Source organism: Megalobrama amblycephala, linkage group LG3, assembly GCF_018812025.1.
Source record: "Megalobrama amblycephala isolate DHTTF-2021 linkage group LG3, ASM1881202v1, whole genome shotgun sequence".
In the NCBI taxonomy this organism is placed as follows: domain Eukaryota; kingdom Metazoa; phylum Chordata; class Actinopteri; order Cypriniformes; family Xenocyprididae; genus Megalobrama; species Megalobrama amblycephala.
Window position 1 is genome coordinate 36,825,458 of NC_063046.1, and position 25,497 is coordinate 36,850,954.

Sequence of the window (25,497 nt, forward strand, 5' to 3'; positions counted from 1 at the left end):
GGGATATTTCAGGGTAATGGGGGACGTCAGCTGTGCCACATGTCACTGCTGTCCAGACCAGGACGGTCATTGTGGTCAGTGTCATTCAGCTGCAACACACTGCCGGTGAGTCTCCTTTACTCAAACACTGTGATTCCTCAAGTCAAAAATGGTTGGATGAATGAAAATGATTGAAGAAATTGCATGTTGTGCATGTCATTTCAGCAAATGCATAGCCAAGATATATAGAAAAGGACAAATTTGCTAAAATCATCTTAAAACTCTTCTGTTGCCAAATAATAATAATGAATAATAAATGCTATCTCTGCAAAAATATGTTAAACAGCCATTAAAAAACATAGACAAAATGGTGACATGGATCCAAAAATTGCATTGTAGGTGTTGTTTATGAGGTAGGACCAGGAGCAAGAGTCTGGGAAGCCTAGTATTTTTGGAGTGATGATAATCTTCTATGAATAGCCAGGCTTTACAAATTCCTGAAGTCTTTTTGTGTCAAAGACCACTGCATGTTGCTAAGAGCGCAAGCCAACAGCCGGATTGCTAATCAAATCCAAATGACTCTGTATATTTAGCACCCGGCATAGCTGTCAATAATGATACCAAGTTGGTTTAAAAAAGGACTGGCAATTTGTCTGTTTGTTCTAATTTTGTCCTAGTTTTATGGGATGACATTTCAAAAGTTTAAAGTTAATGTGAGTTCAAAATTGATTATTAGTACTGCAAATTTCTTAATACACATTCCTGGTCTTATTGCGCACCATTCATCATCCATGCTATTCCACGGTAATCTATGTAATGCTCTGAAATGACTTTCCTTTTCATCTGATTTAATAGGCTATTGGTTAAAGCATAGCTAATTTTTAGGGTACTATTTTATGTAATGTAACCTTTCTGAAATCTTAGAAAATTAAAAAGTAATGAAATTAACTGTTTTCTATTGAAACATGTTAAGATTAGCTATCTAGAGCATGAAAATTGCATTTTGGTCCTGCTCCATTCTGTTATAGAATGTTTTGCTCATAAATTACATTACATTATGAAAGTAAAATGGGCTGTCAATGATATTTCATGTTGACTTTAATAATCTAACTGGCATATCATCGCTGTTGGATGGAAACGTCTTGGTTACGTATGTAACCTTGGTTCCCTGAATAGGGAATGAGACGCTGTGTCAAAACTCTGTGGGAACGCCTCTGCGTGATTGTATCGTGAAGCAGGTATGAAATCAGTCCAATGGTGCGTTGGAACGTCACAGGCGAGTGATGTCACTGACCAGGAAACTATAAAACCTACTCGAGAACAAACACATTCAGCTTCTGATATGCCTGAAGCAAGTCGCTCATGGGCACGCCGGGAGTATGGCAGGGCGATGCAGCGTCTCGTTCCCTATTCAGGGAACCATGGTTACATACGTAACCAAGACGTTCCCTTTCATGGGAATTCGAGCTGCGTCAAAACGCTGTAGGAACGCTAATACCCACGTCACCATACGAGCAAGTGACCGTCTGTGTGAAATCGTTGCGCACACTAAGACAACACGACAACACAGATGGATCTCTACCTGTCGTAATAATATAAAACTCTCCTGAGTAACGATAAAAGTAACAATTACAAATAAAATAAATAAATAAAATAAAATAAAATAAAATAAAGCATATTTTGTTACCTTTTGGAGCTTGGAAGGGTTCCGTTTGAGCAGATGTTTTATACCATCATCACTGTCCTCGTCAGAGTTAATTTCCCAGTACATTCAGCATCTGGCTCATACAGTATTTGCGATGTCAAACATATTCTCAAAACTATCATTTTCAAGATCTTCAAAATCAATATTTTGATCGCTGACAGCTTATTCATGAGATCCACCATATCAGCTGACAGTGACACTAATATTTGATTGAGTTCAGTACTTGCTCTGCAGTAAATCGCTGAGCCATTTCAAGTTTTGCTGCATACTGACCTATTCTTCTTTTTATGCCTGTGGTAACTATGAGTGAAGCTTCACTTCATCGTGTATCAGACATTGCCACCTTCTGGAATAAAGGTGAATTGCACTTATTCAGTAATAAAAGATTAAATTATTGTGCAAAAAAATATATATATACTTACACTGTTACCTCGGGTCGTTAATGACCCTATACACTTTTTACAAAAAAAATGAATAGGAAAACAGGCATGCTTTTAGAATTTTATAATTTTTTTTCTTGTTATATTGTTTATAATTAATTGATTGAGGAATAATAAGAAGGCTGATGTCTAACTTTTTAAAAAAATTATGAGGAGGAAGGTAGTGAATGATGTCCCGGGTCACTAAAGATCTGAGGTATGCATTTAAAGGGTTAAAAATACAGGGTTTTTGTCTTTTCCTGAAAAGTAGTTTTGGACATACAAGGTTTCATCCTGACAGTAACGATATGTAACCTTCAAAAAGCTTACTGTTTCAGGGAAAACAATATTGACAAGTTTAGAGAGAGGCTGACTCAGATAACAAGATAACATTATGCTTTCCATACACTTTAAAGCTTCTTTTAAATCAAAGTTGGAAGACTTCAGCTGTTTAGAAGGCACATGATTCTCCCTCTGTCTATATAGGAATGGCATCTCCCACCAGCATGTTAGCAGAGGAGCAGGTGCACTGTTCCATCTGTCTGGATGTGTTTACCAACCCTGTCTCCATCCCTTGTGGACACAACTTCTGCATGGCCTGCATCGGCAGCTACTGGAAGTCCAGTGCCCTCTTTATGTGTCCAATGTGCAAAAAGACATTCTTCAAGCAGCCTGACATCAGCATCAACACAGTGCTGAGGGAAATCTCTGAGAAGTTTAAGGAAATGAAAACCAACCCAGTCGTGAACCTTCAGAAGACAACACAGCTGAAAGCAGGACCGAGCCCTGAGGAGCTCCCCACAGAAATGCCTGAGCTGATTCCCCCTAATGGACCATGGACCCAGGAGGTGTCCTGCGACGTGTGCACTGGCCCTCAGCGACAGGCGGTGAAGTCCTGCTTGGTTTGTTTGACGTCTTACTGTGAGGAGCATCTAAAGACGCACACTGCTCGCTTCACCAAACACAAGTTGATAGAACCCGTGCAGAACCTGGAGGACCGTATGTGTAGGAAGCATGAGAGGTTACTGGAGCTGTTCTGTAAGAAGGATCAGACCATAGTGTGTGTGCTGTGCACCGAGATGGACCACAGGGCACATTACACTGTTCCGGTCGAACGAGAGTGGGCAGAGAAAAAGGTAAAAGAACAACTAGATGGCAGTGAAATTAGATTTACTATAAATATTGTAGTGGACTGGAAAGAAAGCTGCATGCTCTGTATGTTACTATGTTGGGTATTATGTGATTTTGTAGCGTTAGTATAAAAGTAGTGGTATTTCCTGAAAAGTAAATGCATAGAAAATAAATCATTCATAAATAATTCATTTTATTATATAATTTGCAGTATTTTATAGAAATGAATGGATTAATAGTCAAAAATGAATTGGAAAAATACTTGTTAGATGCTTCATTTTATAATTATGCTTTACAAGGATTTAGGATACAGGTAGGCTATGTCACTAAGAAGAGCTATGCCAAAGCAGATATTTAAAGTTTAACACAATATATTGTAATTGACAGGCCTTGTTGAGGAAAACTGAAGCTGAAGTTCAGCAAATGATTCAGGAGAGACTGAAGAAAGTTGATGATTTCAAACACTCCATAGAGTTGAACAAAGTAAGTTTAAGTGTTTAAATATGTCTGAACTGTTTCAGATTAGTTAATATGGGCAGGTGCTAGCCTTTCTCTTCTTCAGTGCTGATCCACAGTGATCCTCAGGCTGGTGTGACTTAAAGGTACATTTCGCAACTTTTGGCCCTTGCGAGTAACTTGCAGTTTTGATGCATTAAACTCGCAAAACATTGGCTGCATTCAAAATTGCATACTTCCCGACTATATAGTAGGCGTAAAATAATATGTGACAAGAGTAGTATATGTGAATCCACAGTACTCATTAAAGAGTAGGCAAAAAGTACCTGGATGGCCTACTTCTTCCGATAAGATTCAGAAGTGTGCATACAATAGACACTTTACTATCCATTAGGCCATGGGAGAGGATTTGTGAATTACAGTGATGAAAGGCAACTGATGCTGGTGAGTCATGTGACAATGACAACATGGCAAATGTAGTACGTCCGGATTACATTCATACACATATTTGTACTTTAAAGGGCACCTATTATGCCCCTTTTTACAAGATGTAATATTGGTCTTGGGTGTCCCCAGAATGTATTTGTGAAGTTTCAGCACAAAATACCCCACAGTTAAATTATTATAACCATTTGAAAATGTCATTTTTGGGGCCTGTTTTAAAAAGAGCTGTTTTGGTGTGTACCACCTTAAATATAAATGAGCTGCATATCCCCGCCCTGCCTTTGGATGAGGGCGTAACTTGCATACCTATGGCAATAAACAGTCGGTAGAAGCAGAATGGCTGAGAGTGAGAGACCCGCTGTTTTGTATGGCATTCAGCCGTACATGTTTGAACCGGAATCAGACCCAGATGATGAAGAGACACAATTGAGAATGGAGCAGGACGTCTCTGAATGGTTATTTGATTCATTTATGTACTTATAGAGTTTTAATCACGTCCCCTTTGCAATTATGGATGTGCAACACACACACACACACACTGTGATAACGTTCACGCAATTTTTTGAAACTACAAACACAAATACTGTGATAACGTTTGCTAAGTACAAACGAAATTATATTTATGCGAGGGAACGGTTGCGTCATGTTGACATTACTTGTCGTACAGGTGCTTATGTGGCAAATGTGAGAAGATGGCTACAGAACTATACAAACAAGGTTTAAATTATATACACAGACATTCTACGACGACGACAACAACTTCAGACGCATTTGTTATTGAATTGGCTGACATCGACTGAAATGACTATTTGCTCAAAAAACAAATACACTTACTTCTTCTGGAGGTGACGTTGGATCGCGAACAGTAGGCAACGATCCACACTTGAGGATTAACTTTGAAGCAAGACCTGCTTTGAATTGACCCTCGTTCTCAAAACAGTCAGTCAAAAAATGATTCGCGCAAACATAAACGTATTTTGGAATTTTGAGTGGCGCCTTTCCTTCGTAAATAAAATCCATCCACTGCGTTTTAAGTGGCTCTGATGTCGGAAGTAAGTGAAAACTACTATGTTCATTATTACATACCACAACAGAACACTAATGTTTCTTAGGAGACATTACCGGCTGTCGTTGAAACAATGGAGGATGGTTGACAGATCACTGAGGGCGGGGTCTATGCCAAAACCAGATTGTCAATCAAACCACGTGGGTGGGGCTTAGCGCAATTCTACGTCACAGTGAGAGCAATCTTAGAACAGGGCGTTCTGAGACAGTGCTTATGAATTATTGAGATTGTAAAAAAAACACTGGGTGGATTTTTCTCATTCTAGGGTGGTTTTGCTCACACACTGCCAACACACATTTATGGTCAAACACCATGTAAAAGTGAATTTTGCATAATAGGTGCCCTATAAAGAACATTTTTTTTAGTGCCCGCAAAGTAATTACTCCTGATTGTAAATATAGGTAGGGCAGATTCTGGGTATTAGCGCTAGTTTATGATAAACTTTTTAAGTTTTATATTCTAATCACAGAACACATGCAGACGATTTAACCTAAAGGATTTATACGTTCATTAATTCAATACGGTTTTTCACATAGGAAGAACAGACATGCCAACTAGTTACTGACCTGATGCAGACTAATATAGGCCTACACAAAGCTGAAGCGGATTCATATCATCTTGGTCTGGAGCGAGGTTTATGTAAAGTAATGTGAAAATAAGCGGGGCAGTCTGAAATCTGAAATCTCTAAATTAGAGCGCACTGCACTTCCATTTTATTTACATTGGAAAATTGAGGGTGTTATAGAGCAGCTGGGCAGAGCTCAGGCACCCGCTGTCCCACTAAAATGTAACGTGTCAATTCTATGCGGATCGCAAGCGCTGTGATTGGTCTTCTACAACCCCTCCCTCAAGTAAAAAAAAAAACTGGCACTGAGCAAGTGGAGAAGAGTGAGCGTTTTCAACTTCCATAGGAATGAATAAATGCTCTGTTTCAGGGGACACATGACATCAAACTGCAACAAAAGTTGCTGCCTATTTGCCGCAATCACTGCTGAAGCTTCTTTTACAGCGTACATGACAAGCTGCTTCCTATTCGGCTTTTGCCTTGATACTGAACATCACGGCAGACACTGCCTACTAGTGGTCTGTGGATATCCGGACCTTCATTTATTTATTTATGACATAATGTAACAGCACAAAGAGGAATGATGTGAAATTATGACCTTATCCCACGAAATCCACCTTGAGGCTAATGGCCTCAAGTTCTAAATCATTAGTATAAGCTTGCCATTGTGATTCTTGGCAAGGCAAGACTTTTATACACAGATAATTTAATTTATTATGTTCTTGCTCAGTAACTGGTTTTTGGTCATTTTTAATTTAAAAAAAAAAAAAAAAAAAAAAAAAAACCCTTCTGTAGAGCACCTTTAAATGGTTATAGAACTGTATCCAAAGGTTCCCTTTCAGTCGGTCACGTTCGACGTACGTCAGTAGTGACCGACGAATTGGGATATCGCTAGAGAGCCCTATCAGCTTCGAGTGAACTAAAACAAGCCAATGGAATTGGCGTGCGATATTTGCATAATGCGCACCGCCTCCGACAGATGTATATAAATAGGAAGCAGATGCAATCACACTCTGACCAAAAATGACCAAAAACCAGTTACTGAGCAAGAACATAATAAATTAAATTATCTGTGTATAAAAGTCTTGCCTTGTCTTTCGCTTCGGAGCCAACCTGTGTGTTCCTGCTATTAGACTGAGAGTGACTTCTCAAGCCTTTGAAGAGCTTTCGTTCTACAGTGCTGGTATTATGGCACCGTACAGCGAGGCTGCGAGCTTCCAGAGTGAGCTTTCCGAGCTGTTATTCAGCTCTCAACTGCTGTTTTCACAGCATTATTTGCCCCGTTTGGTTTGCGATTTGGGCCGGCTCCTCTGTGTATGTGACTCAGGGAGTGAAAGCTGTTCCTGCAGTCACATCGCGGCTGTTCCCTGTGTGCTTCGGCACAAAGAACAAAAGCTTCTAAAAGAGCTTCACAGACAGACACTGCGTCTTTTTCAAGACGTCATTCTGTCTGTGCGTTTCTGGAGGCGGTCGTTTCCTATCCTCACTGACGGCCACAATCACTTTCTCTCATGTCTGCTTAGCGTGCTGAGACTGTGTTTGTGGGTGGTTCATATTCTCTTATGAGAATATGCCCACGTCGGCGCGTTGTTTGTCTCGCCTTTCTCGTAAGGGTTTGAGCGCTCATCGCGCCGTGTGCCGTCGAGCTGCCGGCTGACAGCGCGCGTTGCCATGGCGACCCTGCGCGCTGTCTGGCGCTCTAGATGCACGGTCGAGACTCGAGTGCCTTTAATGAGGTGGAGTCCCCTCACTTATTCCCCGATCTAGTTTATTTTTCTGAATCAGAGAAATACTACTTTGGTTAATAAGCCTGGGTGACCAGAGGATCACAGTGGGGCATTACCCGCCGAGCCATTCTCCGTGGGCCCCCCACTCCTCTAGTGCATCGCAAACATGTTGTGACTTTGTTCGTGGGTGGTTCATGTTTAGTTCAACATAGCCACGTCGGCGCCCAGTGCGCCATGTGTCGTCCAGTTGGACGGCCACGTTCACGGTCCAACATGGCTGGTAGCCTCTGCATGGATTGCTGGTCCTTCTCATGGGGGACCTAGCGTCTTAGTCAGGGCTCCAGCAGAGGATCAGACGTCGACTGCTACATTGGAGAGAGTATTGTTGAGTTCTGAACGTGAAGATGAGGCTGAGTGTCCCACGGTTGTGATGTGCTCATGCTGAATCAGATTCAGACTTGACAACCATGCTTTCCCGGGCCCCTGGGGGCGTGGTGCGACGCATACTCGCCTTGCCCCGCCCCCTGTCTTTAGCCCAGACGTGCATGGAAAAACTTGGCGGTTTGTAGCCTTTTTTGGTGTCAAATATGGAACGCCAAAGGGGCCATAATCTGCATTACAAGTTTTTTCTCTCTCACTACCCTCTGGGGTGGGGTGGCAGTGCTACGATCACACCACCTCTGCCCTGCATGGGTCTTGGTCACCGGCAAGTCCGTGGTAGGCCAAAGCACTCATTGCATCTGGGTAGTTCTGAGTCGGGGTTGAGCTACGCATGGTGCAAGTCATAGCGCAGGCCCCTGGCCAGACAATGCCCACCGTGGTGGTCCGGAAACACCCCTGGCTAGTCTTGCTGGGATGTGTCGTCGTCAAAGTACGCTTTCTCGATGCACTCATCTCACAAGCTGGCCTAAAACCCAGCCCGCTTAGCCCGCAGTCAACCCAGTTGGCTAGCGGGAAGCGGTCCTGGAGATATGGCGACCTGGAGCTGAGGTAAACAGTTCTTTCTCCCCGGAGGAGGGCTGGGGGGAGAATTCTGGTCTGTTCCGCCGCTGGCTCTCCGGAGTCCAGCGGTACCCACGAATAGAACTGTTGTCTGATCCTCCAGGTCCCGAGAGGGTGTGGCTGGCAGTGTGTGGGGCCCCGCCTTGCCACTCTCAGCCCCCTCTCACTTACAGGTTCCAGTGTGATGGTTCAGGCCGCACCCCATGTGCCGTCTCCCATTCACACTGCTACCTCGCAGAGTCTGACCACACTCTGGGCCGCAACCATGCCGTTCGAGTCGGGTCCCCGTACTCTGCTTGTGGCTGTCAGCGTGCGAGGCCCCGCCTTGCCACGCGCAGCCCCCTCTCAAATCGCCAGCAGGTGCCAGTGTGATGGTGCAGGCCGCACCCCGTGTGCCGTCTCCCATACGCACTGCTACCTTGCAGAGTCTGATCACACTCCGGGCCGCTACCATGCCGTCCGAGTCGGGTCCCCGTACTCTGCTTCGCTGCCCCACCCCCAGTACGTCTGTGGTGCGTTTGGTCCCACTGACTCGGTGTCTGGAAGCCTGGATAGCGCTCCCCAGCCCGTCCCGCTGGCTCATTCGCACTATCAGACTCGGCTATGCGATTCAGTTCGCCCGGCGTCCCCCGGTTTTCAGGGGTGTCCACTTCACTTAGGTGTCGTTGGACAGTTCACCTGTTCTCCGGGCGGAGATTGCTGTCCTCCTGGCGAAGGATGCAATCGAGCCGGTCCCTCCAGCCGATATGAAGTCAGGGTTCTATGGCCCTTACTTCATTGTACCAAAGAGGGTGGTGGGCTACGGCCAATCCTGGATCTGCGCATTTTGAACCGGTATCTTCACAGGATGCCGTTCAAGATGCTCACGCAGAAGCGCATTTTCGAATGCGTCCGTCCCCAGGATTGGTTTGCAGCGATCGACCTGAAGGACGCGTACTTTCATGTCTCGATTCTTCCTCGACACAGACCCTTCCTGCGGTTTGCGTTCGAGGGTCGGGCATGTCAGTACAAAGTCCTACCCTTCGGGCTGGCCCTGTCACCCCGCATCTTCACGAAGGTTGCGGAGGCGGCCATTGTTCCCCTCAGGAACAAGGCGTTCGTATTTTCAACTATCTCAATGACTGGTTGATCCTGGCCAGCTCGCAAGAGCAGTTGTGCGAACACAGGGACATGGTTTTAGCTCACCTCAGCCGGTTGGGTCTTCGGGTCAACTGGGACAAGAGCAAACTCGCCCCTGGGCAGAGGATCTCTTATCTCGGTCTCGAGCTAGACTCGGTCACACGGACTGCGCATCTCACCGAGGCGCGCGTCCAGTCAGTGTTGAACTGCCTGAGCTCGCTCAAGCGCAGGACAGCGGCCCCACTGAAAGACTTCAGAGGCTCCTGGGGCATATGACATCTGCAGCCGCGGTCTCGCCGCTCGGATTGCTCCATATGAGGCCGCTTCAACACTGGCTCCGCGGCCGGGTCCCGAGATGGGCGTGGCAGCGTGGCACGCTCCGTATCCCCGTGACACCGAGCTGCCGTCGCACCCTCATCCGGTGGTCGGACCCTTCGTTCCTGCGGGCAGGAATGCCCCTCGATCAAGTGTCCAGGCACGCTGTGGTCCACACAGATGCCTCTGCCACCGGATGGGGGGCCACGTACAACGGGCATGCAGTGTCGGGTCTTTGGACGGGGCCTCAACTGCATTGGCATATCAATTGCCTGGAGTTGCTAGCAGTACGTCTTGCACTGGGCCGCTTCAAGGAGCTGCTGTCAGACAAGCACGCACTGGTCCGCTCAGACATCACTGCGGCCGTTGCGTACATCAACCATCAGGTGGTCTACGCTTCCGTCGCATGTTGCAACTCGCCCGCCATCTCTTGTTATGGAGTCAGAAGCATCTGAGGTCGCTTCGTGCCATTCATGTCCCAGGTGTGCTCAACCGTGCAGCTGATGAGCTCCACTTGCGGATGAGTGGCGACTCCATCCCCAGGCGGTCCAGCTGATCTGGCAGCTTTCGGCGAGGCCCAGATAGATCTGTTCGCCTCCCCAGGAACTGCCCACTGCCAGTGGTTCTATTCCCTGACCGGCGGCATGCTCGGCACGGATGCCCTGGCACTCAGCTGGCCCCGGGGTCTACGCTATGTACGTTTTCCCCCAGTGAGCCTTCTCGCACAGCTCCTGTGCAAGGCCAGGGAGGACGAGGAGCAGGTCTTGCTAGTGGCTCCGTTTTGGCCCACTCGGACCTGGTTTTCGGACCTAATGCTCCTCACGACAGCCCCTCCTTGGCCGATTCCTCTGAGGAAGGACCTCCTGACTCAGAGACGGGGCACCCTGTGGCACCCGCGTCCCGACCTGTGGAACCTCCACGTGTGGTCCCTGGACGGGATGCGGAGGTTCTGAGTGGTCTCCCGCAAGCGGTCGTAGACACCATCACTTCCGCTAGAGCTCCTTCCATTAGGAGCCTCTATGCGTTGAAGTGGAACCGGTTCGTTGAATGGTGCTCCTCTCTCGAGAGGACCCCCGATTATGCTCGGCAGATCCGTGCTTTCCTTCCTGCATGAGGGCCTGGAGCGAAGGCTGTCTCCCTCCACCCTCAAGGTGTATGTTGCCGCTATCGCCGCATATCACCATGCAGTTGTTGTCAAATTAGGGATCTGCACGCATTTTCGGTCGACGAATCGTGCCTGGAATTCGGGCCCGGTGACTCTCACGTTATCCTGAGACCCCGGCCCGGATATGTGCCCAAGGTTCCTACCACTTCCTTCAGAGATCAGGTAGCGAACCTGCAAGCGCTGCCTTCGGAGGAGGCAGACCCAGCTCTAGCTTTGCTCTGTCCCGTCCGCGCTCTGCGTGTGTACGTAGACAGAACGCAAAGCTTCAGGACCTCAGATCAGCTCTTGTCTGTTACGGAGGCCAGCAGAAGGGAAAGGCTGTCTCCAAGCAGAGGATGGCCCCCTGGATAGTGGATGCCATCGCCCTGGCGTACGAATCCCAGGGCGTGCCTTGCCCGTTCGGGTTGAGAGCCCACTCCACCAGGAGTGGCCTCTTCCTGGGCGCTGGCTCATGGCGCCTCACTGACAGATGTCTGTAGAGCAGCGGGCTGGGCGACACCTAACATGTTCGCTAGGTTTTATAGCCTACGTGTAGAGCTGGTATCTTCACGTGTACTCGCATCCACTAGTCGGTAGACGTGTTGTACCCGCTCTAAGTGTCGGCTTGCAATGCCATTCCCTCCCCCTGGGCCGGATACATGCATACTTTTCACTCCAGTCGTGTTCCCCGCTTGGCGAACCCTGTCGAGTTCCTCCGCCTCCCCCTTCGGCTCGGACATTGCGGAGTGTCTGATGCCAGGCCTACATCTGTCGCTGACGCTGTCTGTTGGCTGGGGTCCATATGTCGTGACTCCTCTACGTGAGCAGTCCCATATGTGTAATTATCCACGGTTTAAAACTCCCTACGGGTGAGTCCGTGTCTTTCCCTTAGCAGAGCCAGCTCTGCTGTCACCTGTCAGATGAGTCTCCCCCTACCAGGCAGAGCCATCCCAGGGACTCCATATGCGTACCGCTTACGGGCCAGTCCATATGTGTATTTCCCACGTAAATTCCTCCCCACTGGGCAGGTTGTGGTCTCCGCAGCGTCCCTTACGGGTTCGCTTCCCCAGTGTAGTCTAGTTTACTTAGTGGGTATTCGGTAAGACAGCAGTAAACTCTCTCGGCGTAAGCTCGCCCCCTTCACCGTTCCAGCTGGTGCTATGGGTGGCCGAGCTTGCGCTGGGCACTGGAAGGGGTTTCGTAACTGTGGCGCTTTATTTGGGATCCCAATTCGTCGGTCACTACTGACGTACGTCGAACGTGACCGACTGAAAGGGAACGTCTCGGTTACGTATGTAACCCTCGTTCCCTGAAGGAGGGAACGGAGACGTACGTCCCGTCGCCACAGTTTCTGTACCCTCGCTGTAGTGCGGACACAAGTTGTCTCCTCAGCGAAAAACAGAGTGCGATTGCATCTGCTTCCTATTTATATACACCTGTCGGAGGCGGTGCGCATTATGCAAATATTGCACGCCAATTCCATTGGCTTGTTTTAGTTCACTCGAAGCTGATAGGGCTCTCTAGCGATATCCCAATTCGTCGGTCACTACTGACGTACGTCTCCGTTCCCTCCTTCAGGGAACGAGGGTTACATACGTAACCGAGACGTTTTATATAATATAATATTTCATGTAAGATTTTAAAGAGTCATGGTCATATATATATATTTCAAATTTCAAACAAATTTTTTGTCTGCATTGATTAGTGTGTATCTCCTACCAAACACAGAGCAGCGCTCAGAGAGAAATTGAGGACAGCATTCAGGTGTTCTCGGACCTGATCCGAGCAGTCCAGAAGGTCCAGGCTGAGCTGGTGCTGGACATCGAGGAGAAACAGAAAAAAACCGAGAGCTGGGCCAACGGACACATACAAGAACTGGAGCAGGAAATAGATGTTCTGAAACTGAGAAACACTGAGTTAGAGTACCTCTCCCAAACTGAAGACCACATTCACTTCCTGCAGGTGGAGTATTTTTGCCCTACTTTTTTTTTAATGTAATCTGCAATTTAATTTTTACTTATGTAAAAAGTTTTCACTGTCAATTTTGTTGATATGGATTATCTGAAACAAATTTAAATTGATTAAACAAATCTAGAGACTCATGACTCCTTAAAAACTAAGCAACTTGCATAATTGTACATTGCTAAAAATGGCCACCAAAGTGTTTTGTGATCAATGAGGGCAACCACATTCAAAGGAAGCAGGATGTTTTACAAGATGTATTATTCAGATTCTGTTAACAAAGTCTTTAGATATACAAAGAGGGCACACCAGAGATGTTCACAAGTCTTTTATCTGGAGTCCGAGTCAAGTCTGATGTCTTTAAGCTGGAGTCCAATTCAAGTCTAAAGTCTTTATCACTGGAGTCTGAGTCAAGTCTGGAGACTTTTGTCACGAGTACAAAACAATCGTCCTGGCAACATGAGTAGTCATTTTCATTACAGTCGCTAAGTGGACGCAAGATGGTGCCAGTCACGGTTTGCTATACACCAGTTTGTTATACAGCGGCATTGTTATTGACGACAGTCATTATCAGAAAATATCAAACCTTGGAATGTTTAAGTCAATACAAAACCTGTACGCACGCTGATTGCAACTCATTAAAATATGATCTTTAAGTAATAAATGGATTATATATATATATATATATATATATATATATATATATATATATATATATATATATATATATATATGGATCACATCACATATGGAAATATATGTGATGCAGATACTATAAAACAATTCCAATAAAAAAACAAATTCTTTATTTATTATATTAGGGTAAAAGACTTGAGTTGTCTTCAAAATATTCACAAGTCTTTTTCTTCGAGTCGAGTCAAGTCTGAAGTCTATTAAAATGCGACTCAAGTGCAAGTCTAGTCCGAGGCTGCGTTCCACTTCAAATTTTTATGTCCTTCATTCGCTAACTTCCATCCATCTCGTGGAATGGGACGTGCGTCATTGCTTACGTTGCATGAGTGTCCACTACTGGTGGAACTCGTGCATAAAGCCGGGGACACACCTAACGATTAGCTGAAACATTCTAAGACTGAACTGAACACACATACCGATTCTTTCCTTCGACTGGAGCCGATTTATATACTCACACATGGAATTTGAACACCGACTGTAATCGCGGACTGAACGCAACTGGCTCTGACTGGACGCGTTTGAGCGTGATCAGTCATAAGTATCAATTTACATTCATAATCGGCCTTACAATTGTTAAGTGTGTGCGCGGCTTAAGGTTTAAATGGAACGCATTAAGCCCTTGATCACTTGGAATTCACTAAGGCCTATTTATTATTTAAACCCCCTTTTTACTTATGAATTTGTTTAATGTACCTTTCTATATGCAAATAAGTCGTTAGAGAAAATATAAAATCCTATAGGTATATGAGCTGATGGAGGAAAAAAAAAATTACAAAAAAAAAACTATAGTATAAACTTACTGTGAACAGAAGGTAGCTACAAGTATTATGCAATTTAATCTCAACATAATATATTATACACTGTTATGCAATTAATTCTCAAAATAATTAATAAATCATACACTTCAGTTAAGCACAATATAATGTTATGTCACAATCAAGTTGAATTGTGGGATATAGAGCTGCTTGAAGTGTACATCGAAGTAGACTTGCTCCCTCTGTCAAAATTGAGGGGACGAGGGTCTGTCCATATAAACTTCCCTCATCCACTTCATGAAGTGGAACACACTTCAAAATGACGGCGAGGATTCCCCTGAGGGGAAGTGTTTAGGGAAGTCTGTGAGGACGTGTTTAAAAGTGGAGTGGAACGCAGCCCAAATCACTAACTCGAGTGCCCATCTCTGGGGCACACTCATATTGCTTAACAAGGGAGAAAATGCTATTCACAATATGGCTTAATAATCCCGCCTTCTAAATTAAAGAGCCAATCGCTGATTGGTAAAGTTACTGCATACTGCAGCTGCCATTAGAAGCTATGGTTGCTACTTTCCCTAAAAGGGAATTTGCTACTTATCTCTGTTATGTTTCACATAGCTTCTTTAATGTCTACTGTCTTCTCCTCCAGAACTTTACATCATTAATGGCTCATCCACACACTAAAGACTGGTCTGAGACCTGTGTGCATGCGGATCAGTGTGTGGGTACCACCAGAAGAGCAGTGCTCAAACTAGAAGAGACACTAACAGAAGAAGTAGAAAAACTTGCAGAAATGGGTAAGAACTTTACTGTTATTGTATTCTACTAATGCACATCACTCTTTTTTCTGCCCCTATACTTTATATTCACCTCAACAAGTGGCACAGTTTTAAGCAATGCTCGAATTAAATCAGTGTTATGGGGGGTCCCCACCATAACAATATACAATTTATTCAAAATCTATGGTATACATAATTTCACATGGAATTGAATTAATGGCAAGTACTATGAATTAAGAGTTGTCAAAATTGCCAACTTCGGTACCTTTTAAAAATGTGACGCTTTGAGCACTGTTGAGTGGATTCATAAACACCTCTGACTGGCCATTTTGTTGACATACACATCGGTCTGTGATTGGCTTCAATGATCAATGCTTCAAAAATATTGTAAATAGTCATCAATGATGCTCTTTATCGAGCACTTACACAGATACACACGGGAGCGTTTGAAAGCAGGAGTCTATCGCGGACCAGTCCGCTTTAGGACCGATTTCAGTACCGATTGGTACCGAAGTTGGAACTTTTGACAACTCTACTATGAATGAAGGCCAGTATTACCATCTGTTACTTCTACTTGTGTCTCTTTTATCTCAGTTTCTAGGAAAGAAATGATTAAAAGTTTCATTGTTTTTGACCCATGTAACAAATTAGGTTGTTGCATACATTTTACATACCAGTGAAATTTCACAATTTTTAAATCTTTATTTATTTTAAATAAATAAATAAATAAATAAATAAATTCCAAAACAAAAACTACTAGACTATTATAAAGTTCAAACATTTTTAAAGTCAAGTATAAATAGTCATTAATAAAATAAGAATAATTAAACAAATTACAAGTGATACAACAAATAAATTCAATAGAGCAAAGGTAATAAATAAACTGAGCTTTAAGATTTTCAGGTAGGCCTAACAGTAGTATTCAGGTAAGAAATGTTATAGAAATTTAATAAAATTATCAAATGTAAATAACACAATCTTCACTGTATAAATTAGGCTATATATATATATATATATATATTAATCCTTATTAAAGCAACAAAAGTTGTTCAGTCAAGAGCATTGAGTGCTTTTTTTTATCATTAATGACAGCAGCAGGTTTATTAGGTTGCTGTCACTTTAAGCCCTGGCACATGACGCAGATCTGACACAAATCTGATTTTCTTCCAACTCCTTATGTTCAAGACCTTCATTAAAGACTGTGCTTATGAGAATACTTACCAAAAAAGGGGAATTTTGACTTTATTTATGTATTTATTTACAGAATTGTTCCGGCAAGCTGAATAAATCACACAACTGTGAATGCTCATAAAGTATAAAATGCACAGTAATAATCCAATATGAAACTTTAAGACAAGCTCATTATACAAGGGAAAGAATATTGAATATGCAGACAATTTGGGTTGCTTATAGTTAAAAGAATGTCATGCACGATCATTTAGATTTATTTTTCACATTTTTGGTCACAAAATAATTGGTTTTGATTAAAAAAAAAAAAGTCAGTTTTGATGACTTTGCAATATTTATAAAATGTTAGAATAGTAATATTGAAAAAATGAGTAAATTAAACGTGCAATTAATCAACTAATGGCTTAAATGAACGACTGCTAGTTGACTAGAAAAATCTTTAGTCAGGGGCAGCTCTAGTTAAATCTGATTCTGTTTCATAGAACTAAATGAAGAATAATATATTGATATATTAGTTGATATATAATTGATATTAGTATATTGTTATATGTTGTCTTCACGTCTACAGCCCGTTGACGGGACTTGGGCAGAAATCATATTTATGGATGAGCTAATGTATTTATTAACATTACTGTAGTATGAAGCAGAGTGTGGCTGAAAGCCATTGGAGCAGAATGAGGCCACTGGAGCGATTGCTAATGAGACAAGCATGACACATGGCTCGAAAGCAGTGGAGCTTTTATTATGCCGCAGACGCTTCCACTTCTTGGTCAACCGTATGTGGGGAAACGCAGCACTGTTTTATCATATTAGATAAATTTGCGTAAGTTGTTATAATGCTACTCTGTGCGTTCGCTCTGCAGCTACTATGAGACACTTGTTGCACACTGCAGTAAATCAGGAAAACAAGATTTAAACAATAATATTTAGGCTACTCTGTTGAGCTATATAGCAATGGTTAGTTTTCTGTTGATGAATATATCCAAATAGTTGCTCACCTGTCTAATAAAAAACACATAATATATTAAAGTGTCTTTGGTGTTTCCATGGTTTCTACAAAATAAAACCAGGAAACCAAAAGTAACGAGGGTATGATGTCATTGTTAGGCGACGCACGGACACGGTCCGTGTCCTGGTTAAAATTGCTTATTTCTCTGGATTTAAACATTCTTGTAAACATTTGGGATAATACAAGTAAACAATTCAACAAAATATAGAACATTGTTCTAGTGATTTTACTTCAAAAATCTTACATATTGTGCCTTTAATGCAAAACCTGCCTTCTGTGCAATTTACTTTTTTTTTTTGTTTGTTTGTTTTTTTGTTTTTTTTGAGTGTTGATTATTATATATAAAAACAGCAACTGAATTTAACAGTTTGGGGTCTGTTGTTAATCCCAGTACTTCTGTGATAATTTGAATTATTGTAAGACAGAAATAACGATACTGTGTGGTTGAAAAACACTGTTTGTGTAGCTGTTTCATGCCTAAACATGATAACTGCTTTCTCTGGGTCAGCAGCAGTGCAAACACAGATTTGAATGCTTCAGTATGATTTTGTCAAAGGTTTAAAGGCATAATATGTAATGTTTTGTCGCTAGAGGTAAGCGCTCGGCGTAGCTTGATGACATAGAGACTGAGTTCGAAATCTTGGAAGTTATCGTCTTCACCTCAAAGCCAGTAGAAAAGAATCGGGACAGGACTCGGGCAGAAATCATGTTCGTGGATGAGATTATTAACATTACAGTAGTATGAAGCAGAGCAGGACCGAGTTATGTTGGATCTGAACAAGGCCACTAGAGTGATTGCTAATGAGAGAGGAGCGCGACACATGCCTCGAGAGCATCTGAACTTTTATTATGCCACAGTCACCACTTCCGCTTCTTCCGGTCAAGTGTATGTGGGGTAATGCAGCGCTGTTTATCATATTAGATACATTTGAGTGTGTTGAAAATGATGTTATAACGTTACTCTGAGCGTTTGCTCGGCAGCTGCAATGAGACACTTGTTGCAAATTGCAGTAAGCTAGACCAATATTAGAATATCATATTAATAAATGCTAGATGGCTTGTGTTGATAAATGGCATGCAATTAATTTTAAAACATATTGTATTTTGGAGAAAATGCAGTATTACTGTTACTAAAAATAAAGCTGCATCTGATTATGTTATGTTATCTACTTGACAAGATAGTGTTTTTCTCTGAGGCATGGTAAAAACATGCAGCTGCGGAAAATCCAGAAAATGAGATTCAAACAATAAGACTAAATGTGTTAAGCTATATAACAATGATTAGTTTTCTGTTTATAAATGTATCCAAACAGTTGTTCCCTTGTCAAATAAAACATGTCTTTGGTGTTTCAATGGTTTCTACAAAATAAAACCAGAAATCGAGGGTACCGCAGGTATGACGTCACTGACAGGTGACGCATGGACACGGTCCATGTTCTGGTTAAAATTGCTTATTTCTCTGGGATAAGATCTGGGATAGTGTAAGTACACAAGTCAACAAATACACTGTTCTAGTGGTTTTTGGATATTTTAATTCCAAAAATATTACATATTGTGCCAATAGACATAAGGAATATGATTGCAAGGGAATTTAAATCAAGATAACAATTTTTTTAAAGATTAATCATGCTAACACATACTGTTGCAATCAAAATTATTCAACCTACTTAACCTGCTGAGAACAAAATTTTATGAAAATTTAAAGGCATCAGTAAACTATTATACAAAGTGTATTAATACACCTTTGAATGATTCTGAGAATGTAAAGTTGATGAAAAATGGAAAAAAAAAAAAAGAAAAGAAAAATCAAACTGGCTCTAAACATACGTGTACAAAATTATTCATCCACCAAAAGTCAAATTTTGTGCAGAATCTTTTATTCTTTATAACCTCCAATAAACGCTGCCTGCAAGTGCTTAGAAGCTTCTTTCACCCCTCTACTGCAATCTTGGCCCATTCCTCACTTGAAAAAGCTTCCAGATCACTGATAGTCTTTGGTTTCCATGTTACCACTGCTTTCTACAAATTCCAAATATTTTCAGTGAGATTTCAATCTGAAGACTGTACAGGCTAATCAAGAACATTCTACTACTGATCCCTGAACCAAACTTAAGTAGAATTGGACAATAAGTAGACCTGTGGAGTTGTGGAAGAATGTTTTATGGAGGGATGTGACCAAACTGGAACTTCTTGGACCCATGGATCAGCGGTATGTCTGGAGCAAAACTATGTATAAACTTTGTAAAATAGTTTACTTAAGCCTTTGATGAATTGTTTTCATAAAATGTTGTTCTCAGCAGCAAAATGTCTTGCAGGTTAAGGGGGTTGAATAATTTTGATTGCAACTATACTGTATAGGGGTGTAACAGTACACAAATGGCACTTTTCCACTGCGTGGAACGACTCGCTCGGTTTGGTATGACTCGGCTCTCTTACTTCCACTGCAGTTTAGTATAGCTTCAAAATGGGTGGGATTATAGACTGATCATTATAGTTGCGCCTCCTTTACTGTCGTGGATCCGCTCCGCAGTTACCAACGAATCTGCACCTCATCTACTGTCCATGATACAGACATTTTTTTTTCTCAACCGGGGTGGTACTATTTAAGCGAGCTGTACCGTTCCATACCGAGCCGTCCCATGCAGTGGAAAAGCACCAAAAATGACGGTTTGGTACGTACCTCAGTTTTGAAGTCATGATACGGTACGGGTTCGGTACAGCAGGGTGAGAAAACTAAAAAAAAGGGTTTTTACTTGCACATTACTGTAATATTAAAGGTTACAATTAACAACAGAGCCCAAACTATTAAATTTTATTTTTTTTTTATTCTATTTATTTTTAGATAATTTTTTTGCATTAACTTCTATATTCAATTATAAAATTATCATTCTCCAATTCGTTGTTGAAATATAATCATTTACATAGTGGCTGTCATAACTTGTTTTCATGACAGATTTATCTAAATAAAATACTGAAAAAGAAAATACATTTTTGCAAAAGAAAAATAAAGTAATGCAAAAGAAAAATAAAGTATTGAACAAAAAAAAAAAGTTTTGCAAACAAAAATAAAATAAATAAAAGCATTTGCTTAAGTTAGAGATCATGTTAAAGTGGTGTTTATTATTAGCCATAGACTACTCACTAACGTGACCCGTTTGAAAATAGCCAGCACCTGCTGTTTATTTCATTGCATTAAAATGTTTATGGTTTCGTTTTGTTAACTAAATGTTACCAGCGTTTGCTTAAGTTAAAGAAGTTAGAGATCAATTAAAATCTTTGAGGATACTCCTAGCCAGCATCTGCTGTTTATTTCTCCAATTGTGAATATAATATTAGTATATTATATATTACACACATATATTAGTGCTGTCAGTTGATTAAAAAATAACTAATTAATCGCACATTTTTTCTGTAAGTAATCGTGATTAAAAGTTACCCTTTAAATTAATGTAGAAACTTAAAGACAGTATATTTTAAATATTGGTGTAATGGCATATTTTACGAATGAAGGCCAGTATCACTGATACTAATAGTGATACTGATGTCTAGGAAAACTAGGAAAATCCTTGTTAGTGCGGCTTAAATGGGAAATGAACACCCGTTCCGGTATTCTTACAGATATTTATTAACTCAAACATATTTATTCCTTGCAAATAACATTTGTATAAAACAAATAAGGCGACTAGATGTGTTTTAAAGTATACCTACCAATTGAACGTACTCCTATGACTTTCATCTTCACAATGCTGCGGGAGGAAGAGGCCAGAAAATTAACCCTTGCTCAGATATTTTTACATATTAACTAAAACATAGCTTTATATCTTGCAGATAACATCATAATAAAACATATAAAGCAAAATAAATAAATAAATAAATAAGTTAACCTACCATACTCTTGTGGGCTTTCATATTCATTTTCATCTGCGTGAGGAGGTGGTGGTTGTTTTTTGAGGTCATCAGTACTGTATTTAGATTTACAGTAGGCTAATATTTTCCCAGAATGCATTGAAAATCTACACTAACATACAGTACACAGCTTATACAGTTGGAAATTGTTAAGAATGCAGTAATAATGCTGTGAAAATGATAAAATCTACAGTAACATACTGTTCTCAGATTCTACTGTAGGGAATTGAGAACACAGTACTGTGAAAACAACAAATCATTTACAGTGTTCGGCTAGTAATAAACACCACTTTTCCATGATCTTTAACTTATGCCAGGTTTAGACACAATTTTTTTATCGGTCATGACAGTCACTGTGTCAGATTATACGATTTTGACTCTTAAAAACTTATGTTGTGGACAAGAAACATGTCAGACTACACGTTGCTACCCAACCATTCATCGTGTGCCGTCTTTAACCGTGTGTGTGCTGTCATCAAGAAGGCGGGACTATCGACTGACAGAAGGTGCCGTGAGCATAAACAAACAATGGCTAGCAGCGTGTCTTGTCCTCAGAAAAGCCCAAAAGTGGACACATATCTGGATTGCATGGATTTTTTTTTGCTCAATACTTGATTTTCTTTTTCAATAATTTATTTTTCTTTTGCAATACTTTATTCTTTTGCAAAACTATGTGGGATGGTTTTGACTCCATACAGCTCCTCTCCTTTTTTAAAATAGCCAGTAGTGTTTTGTTTATATCACAGCTCGGACAGAGCCATTGAGCTCGGTAAAGCCGCAGTTTCCTCCTGATCTCTAACCATTTTTCCAACTAATCACCTCCACATCGCTTTACAATATAGCATTCTGTGCAGAATTCAAAAGGGTCTGATATGTTTTGTGGTCTATGCCTACTCAAGCATAAGATCCGCTCTGTGCTGTCATGTCTCTGGACCGGAGCAGACTGTGTGCACACTGCGGCGGTTGAAACCAGACTTCATTCGCTCCAATAGAAAGCATATTTACACTGTCTGATTCATTCCCTATCCTCTATATAGTACACTATGTGCCATTCGCCATGTTAAAAAAAATGTAAATATGTGAACAAGTGACCGATTTTAGCCACAGATTCAGCGTCTATTTGGGGGTTGGGACACACTGTAGATCCTAGAGAGCATTTGATTGGACAGAAAGCTATTTTAAAGCCACGATTAACTATTCTAGATTAAGGCTAGGGGTGGTGTTTACATAGGGCAGAATACAGCATTTGCCATACCCTGGCATTCAGACAAAATAGGGGAAATAAACAGCTTGATGCAGCTTATTAGTTCTGTTGCTTGAGTTGGCCTTTGGCAGAAATTGCAGCTTAAAAAAAAAAAAAAAAAAGCAAATATAAACAGCATACACCGTGTCCTAATCAGACGCGAAGCGATAAGATTTCCAGTGGCAAGCAATTTATCTGTCCAACCCAGACCTGATCTGAGGTGAATTAGCCTATCCATTTTTGCTTTCAGTATGTCTATAAAGGTCACGAAAAATGATATTTGAACTCACTTTAAGGTGTTAAGTCACCCCCCCAAAAAATTTCTCTCATTAATTACTCACCCTCATGTTGTTCCAAACATGTAAGACCTTTGTTCATCTTAGGAAGACAAATTAAGATAATTTTGATGAAATCTGAGCGCTATGTCATAACACTGTTCAAGTTGTAAACACAGTGCAGCGCTTCCGGGTTCTACGTCAGAACGCTAGCTCATTATTAGCCAGCTCCTGTGTTTACAACATGAACAGCGTAGGAGGCTGACAGGGAAGAAATGAAATTGCTGAATAAAGTAATTGTTTTAGTTTTTGTGCACAAAACATATTCTCGTCGCATCATAACATTAAGGTTGAACCATTGTAGTTACATGGACTATTTTAATGATGTCTTTACTACCTTTCTGGGCCTTGAAATTGGTTATGATGTTGCTGCCCGTTGTTGAGGTCAGAAAGCTCTCGGATTTCATCAAATGTATCTTAATTTGTGTTCCGAAGATGAACGAAGGTCTTACTGGTTTGGAACGACATGAAGGTGAGTAATTATTGCCAGAAATGTTTGGGTGAACTAACCCTTTAAATTCTTATTACATTAAATAATGTTGTTCTAGTTGCAATGCTGCAGAAATAGAAACTATTTGTAAAATAGAACTGCCGCATATCGCCATTGTGGCTGGTAATACAAGTTTTCTCTTGTATCATGTCTCGTCTAGTTAGGACACAGTCTATGCTTATGGCTGTTTCAGAATTTTCATTGATTCCGTATTGTTGTTTCGTAACGTCTGTGCATGTCTGTGGACTCCGTCATTTCTTTTAGTATGGTGGATTTTTGTCCACATTTTGTTTATATATAATATGATTACTTGGGAATGTCATTATTGTATGGCCATAAGGAATCATGCCATACCCTAGGTTTTTGTGAAACACCACCACTTATTAAAGCCTACTCTTGTCTTAATTTAAACCCTGTCTGAGAAACCACCCCTATGTTTCTTAGCACACTTTTAAAAAGTGCACATTGTCAAATTAAAAGTTACTTTAGATTACATTTTAAATTATTGTGTTTTAAAGAAGTACACATTTTTGTGTTGACTAAGATACTAATGCACACACATATTGTTATTCAATTTTACATTTAAAGTATATATATTTTATATGTATCAAACTGCAAATATTGTAATTGTGTAAATATATGACATGAGTTTTTTTTTTTTTTTCTGCCTTTCTAACAAAAGTACAGGCCAACCTTTAAAACAATTACTTTCTTAATTAATTCATTTATTTTTGTCATCTTAAACAGAGCTGAGGAGAGTTCAGAAGTACTCAGGTAATATTTCCTTTTTCATTTGATCTGTCATATATCACTAGACCACTTTGCATTCAGGTGTGTTTGGTTTTATACTCATGTCTCTGTTGTATATCCCCGTGAAGTGGATGTAACCTTTGACCCAGACACGGCTAACCCTTGGCTGCAGCTATCCGAGGACAGGCGTCAGATGCGTCATCTGGGAGCATGGCAGGACCTGCCCGATACGCCAGAGCGCTTCGATACGGTGGTTATTGCGCTCGGCCGTGAAGGATTGTCCTCTGGACGCCGTTACTGGGAGGTTCAGGTGGGCGAGAAGGACGACTGGTACCTGGGTGTCGCCCGGGCATCTGTTAACAGAAAAGGGAGGATTTCGGTGAGTACGGCTCACGGTTATTGGGCTATAGCAATGAAGAAAGGGCAAGAATATCGTGTTTCTTCCTCTCCACCCGTCCTGCTCTCCATCGAGCCCAAGCTGAAGAGAGTGGGCATCTATGTGGACTACGAAGAAGGACAGGTGTCATTCTATGACGTACAAAACAAAAGTCACATCTACACCTTTATGGATTCGTTTAAAGAGAAACTCTTCCCATTCTTCTACCTCTACTGCTCCGATAAGGCCTCTGACACTATGATGATCTGTCCCGTGCAGGAGACGTCTCATACTAAACAGTGCTGAAACATGAGCTCCACAATGACTTGGTCTGGTGACATGATCTGCAGTACTGCCGTTTCTATCCTGTTACTATGCGTGTTTGAGAACTGCTTTCTTTGGTAATATTTCCTGACTATTATTTGGATATTTCTACAAAAAAGTAATCAGTTTTATTGCATGGCCATACAAGAGCAATTATGACAAAGCATACAAAACAAATTAATACATTTAAACCATGTTTTCACATTACTTGTATAATTGAAAGTTAAAATAAACATGTAAATCAGTGTTAAGTGTATTAATTAGACTTATTTCCACATATCGAACTATTAAAATACTGTTAAAAAATGTAATATTAAAAAATGTTATTGGAAAATGGTGTACATTATCCCAAAGACAGTATATAATTTCATACATTTTGAAGGGGTCCTATTATGTTTTTTTCACTTTTTCAACTTTAGTATGTAATGTTGCTGTCTGAGCATAAAAAAAAAAAAAAAAGTTTACTCCAAGGGGAATGACTCGTTTGGACTACAATGCACTTTTTCTGGGTTTTGTGAAGTCACAATGTTACTCATTTAAATAATCCTCACCCACGGAATACACAAAAAAGTGGACGAGGCCTGGCTGAGCTGCATTAGAAGACAGTGTTGTCTA

At 41.5% G+C, this 25,497-nt stretch overlaps 1 protein-coding gene across 3 annotated transcripts; it reads left to right on the forward strand.

The window, feature by feature from the left end:
- Positions 1-24: 24 nt before the first annotated feature.
- si:dkey-46i9.6 (E3 ubiquitin-protein ligase TRIM58) lies at positions 25-25,128 on the forward strand. Of its 3 annotated transcripts, XM_048185337.1 has the most exons (8): positions 39-105; positions 1,997-2,041; positions 2,590-3,239; positions 3,622-3,717; positions 12,801-13,034; positions 15,132-15,279; positions 24,180-24,206; positions 24,311-25,128. In XM_048185337.1, the coding sequence occupies exons 3-8, from the start codon at positions 2,592-2,594 to the stop codon at positions 24,862-24,864; spliced, it is 1,707 nt and encodes a 568-aa protein (XP_048041294.1). In that variant the 5' UTR covers positions 39-105; positions 1,997-2,041; positions 2,590-2,591; the 3' UTR covers positions 24,865-25,128. The 3 variants fall into 3 exon arrangements, with proteins under 3 accessions (XP_048041295.1, XP_048041296.1, XP_048041294.1); XM_048185338.1 differs by lacking the exon at positions 1,997-2,041 and having other exon boundaries at positions 25-105; XM_048185339.1 differs by lacking the exon at positions 12,801-13,034 and having other exon boundaries at positions 36-105.
- The last annotated feature ends 369 nt before the right edge of the window (positions 25,129-25,497 follow it).

Bases quoted from the DNA above. Each gene is read 5' to 3' on its own strand.
- si:dkey-46i9.6 (XM_048185338.1), top strand. From the start codon at position 2,592: ATGGCATCTCCCACCAGCATGTTAGCAGAGGAGCAGGTGCACTGTTCC. The intron at 15,280-24,179 runs GTAAGAACTTTA...CATCTTAAACAG, and splicing joins AGAAAAACTTGCAGAAATGG to AGCTGAGGAGAGTTCAGAAG. The intron at 24,207-24,310 runs GTAATATTTCCT...ATCCCCGTGAAG, and splicing joins GAGAGTTCAGAAGTACTCAG to TGGATGTAACCTTTGACCCA.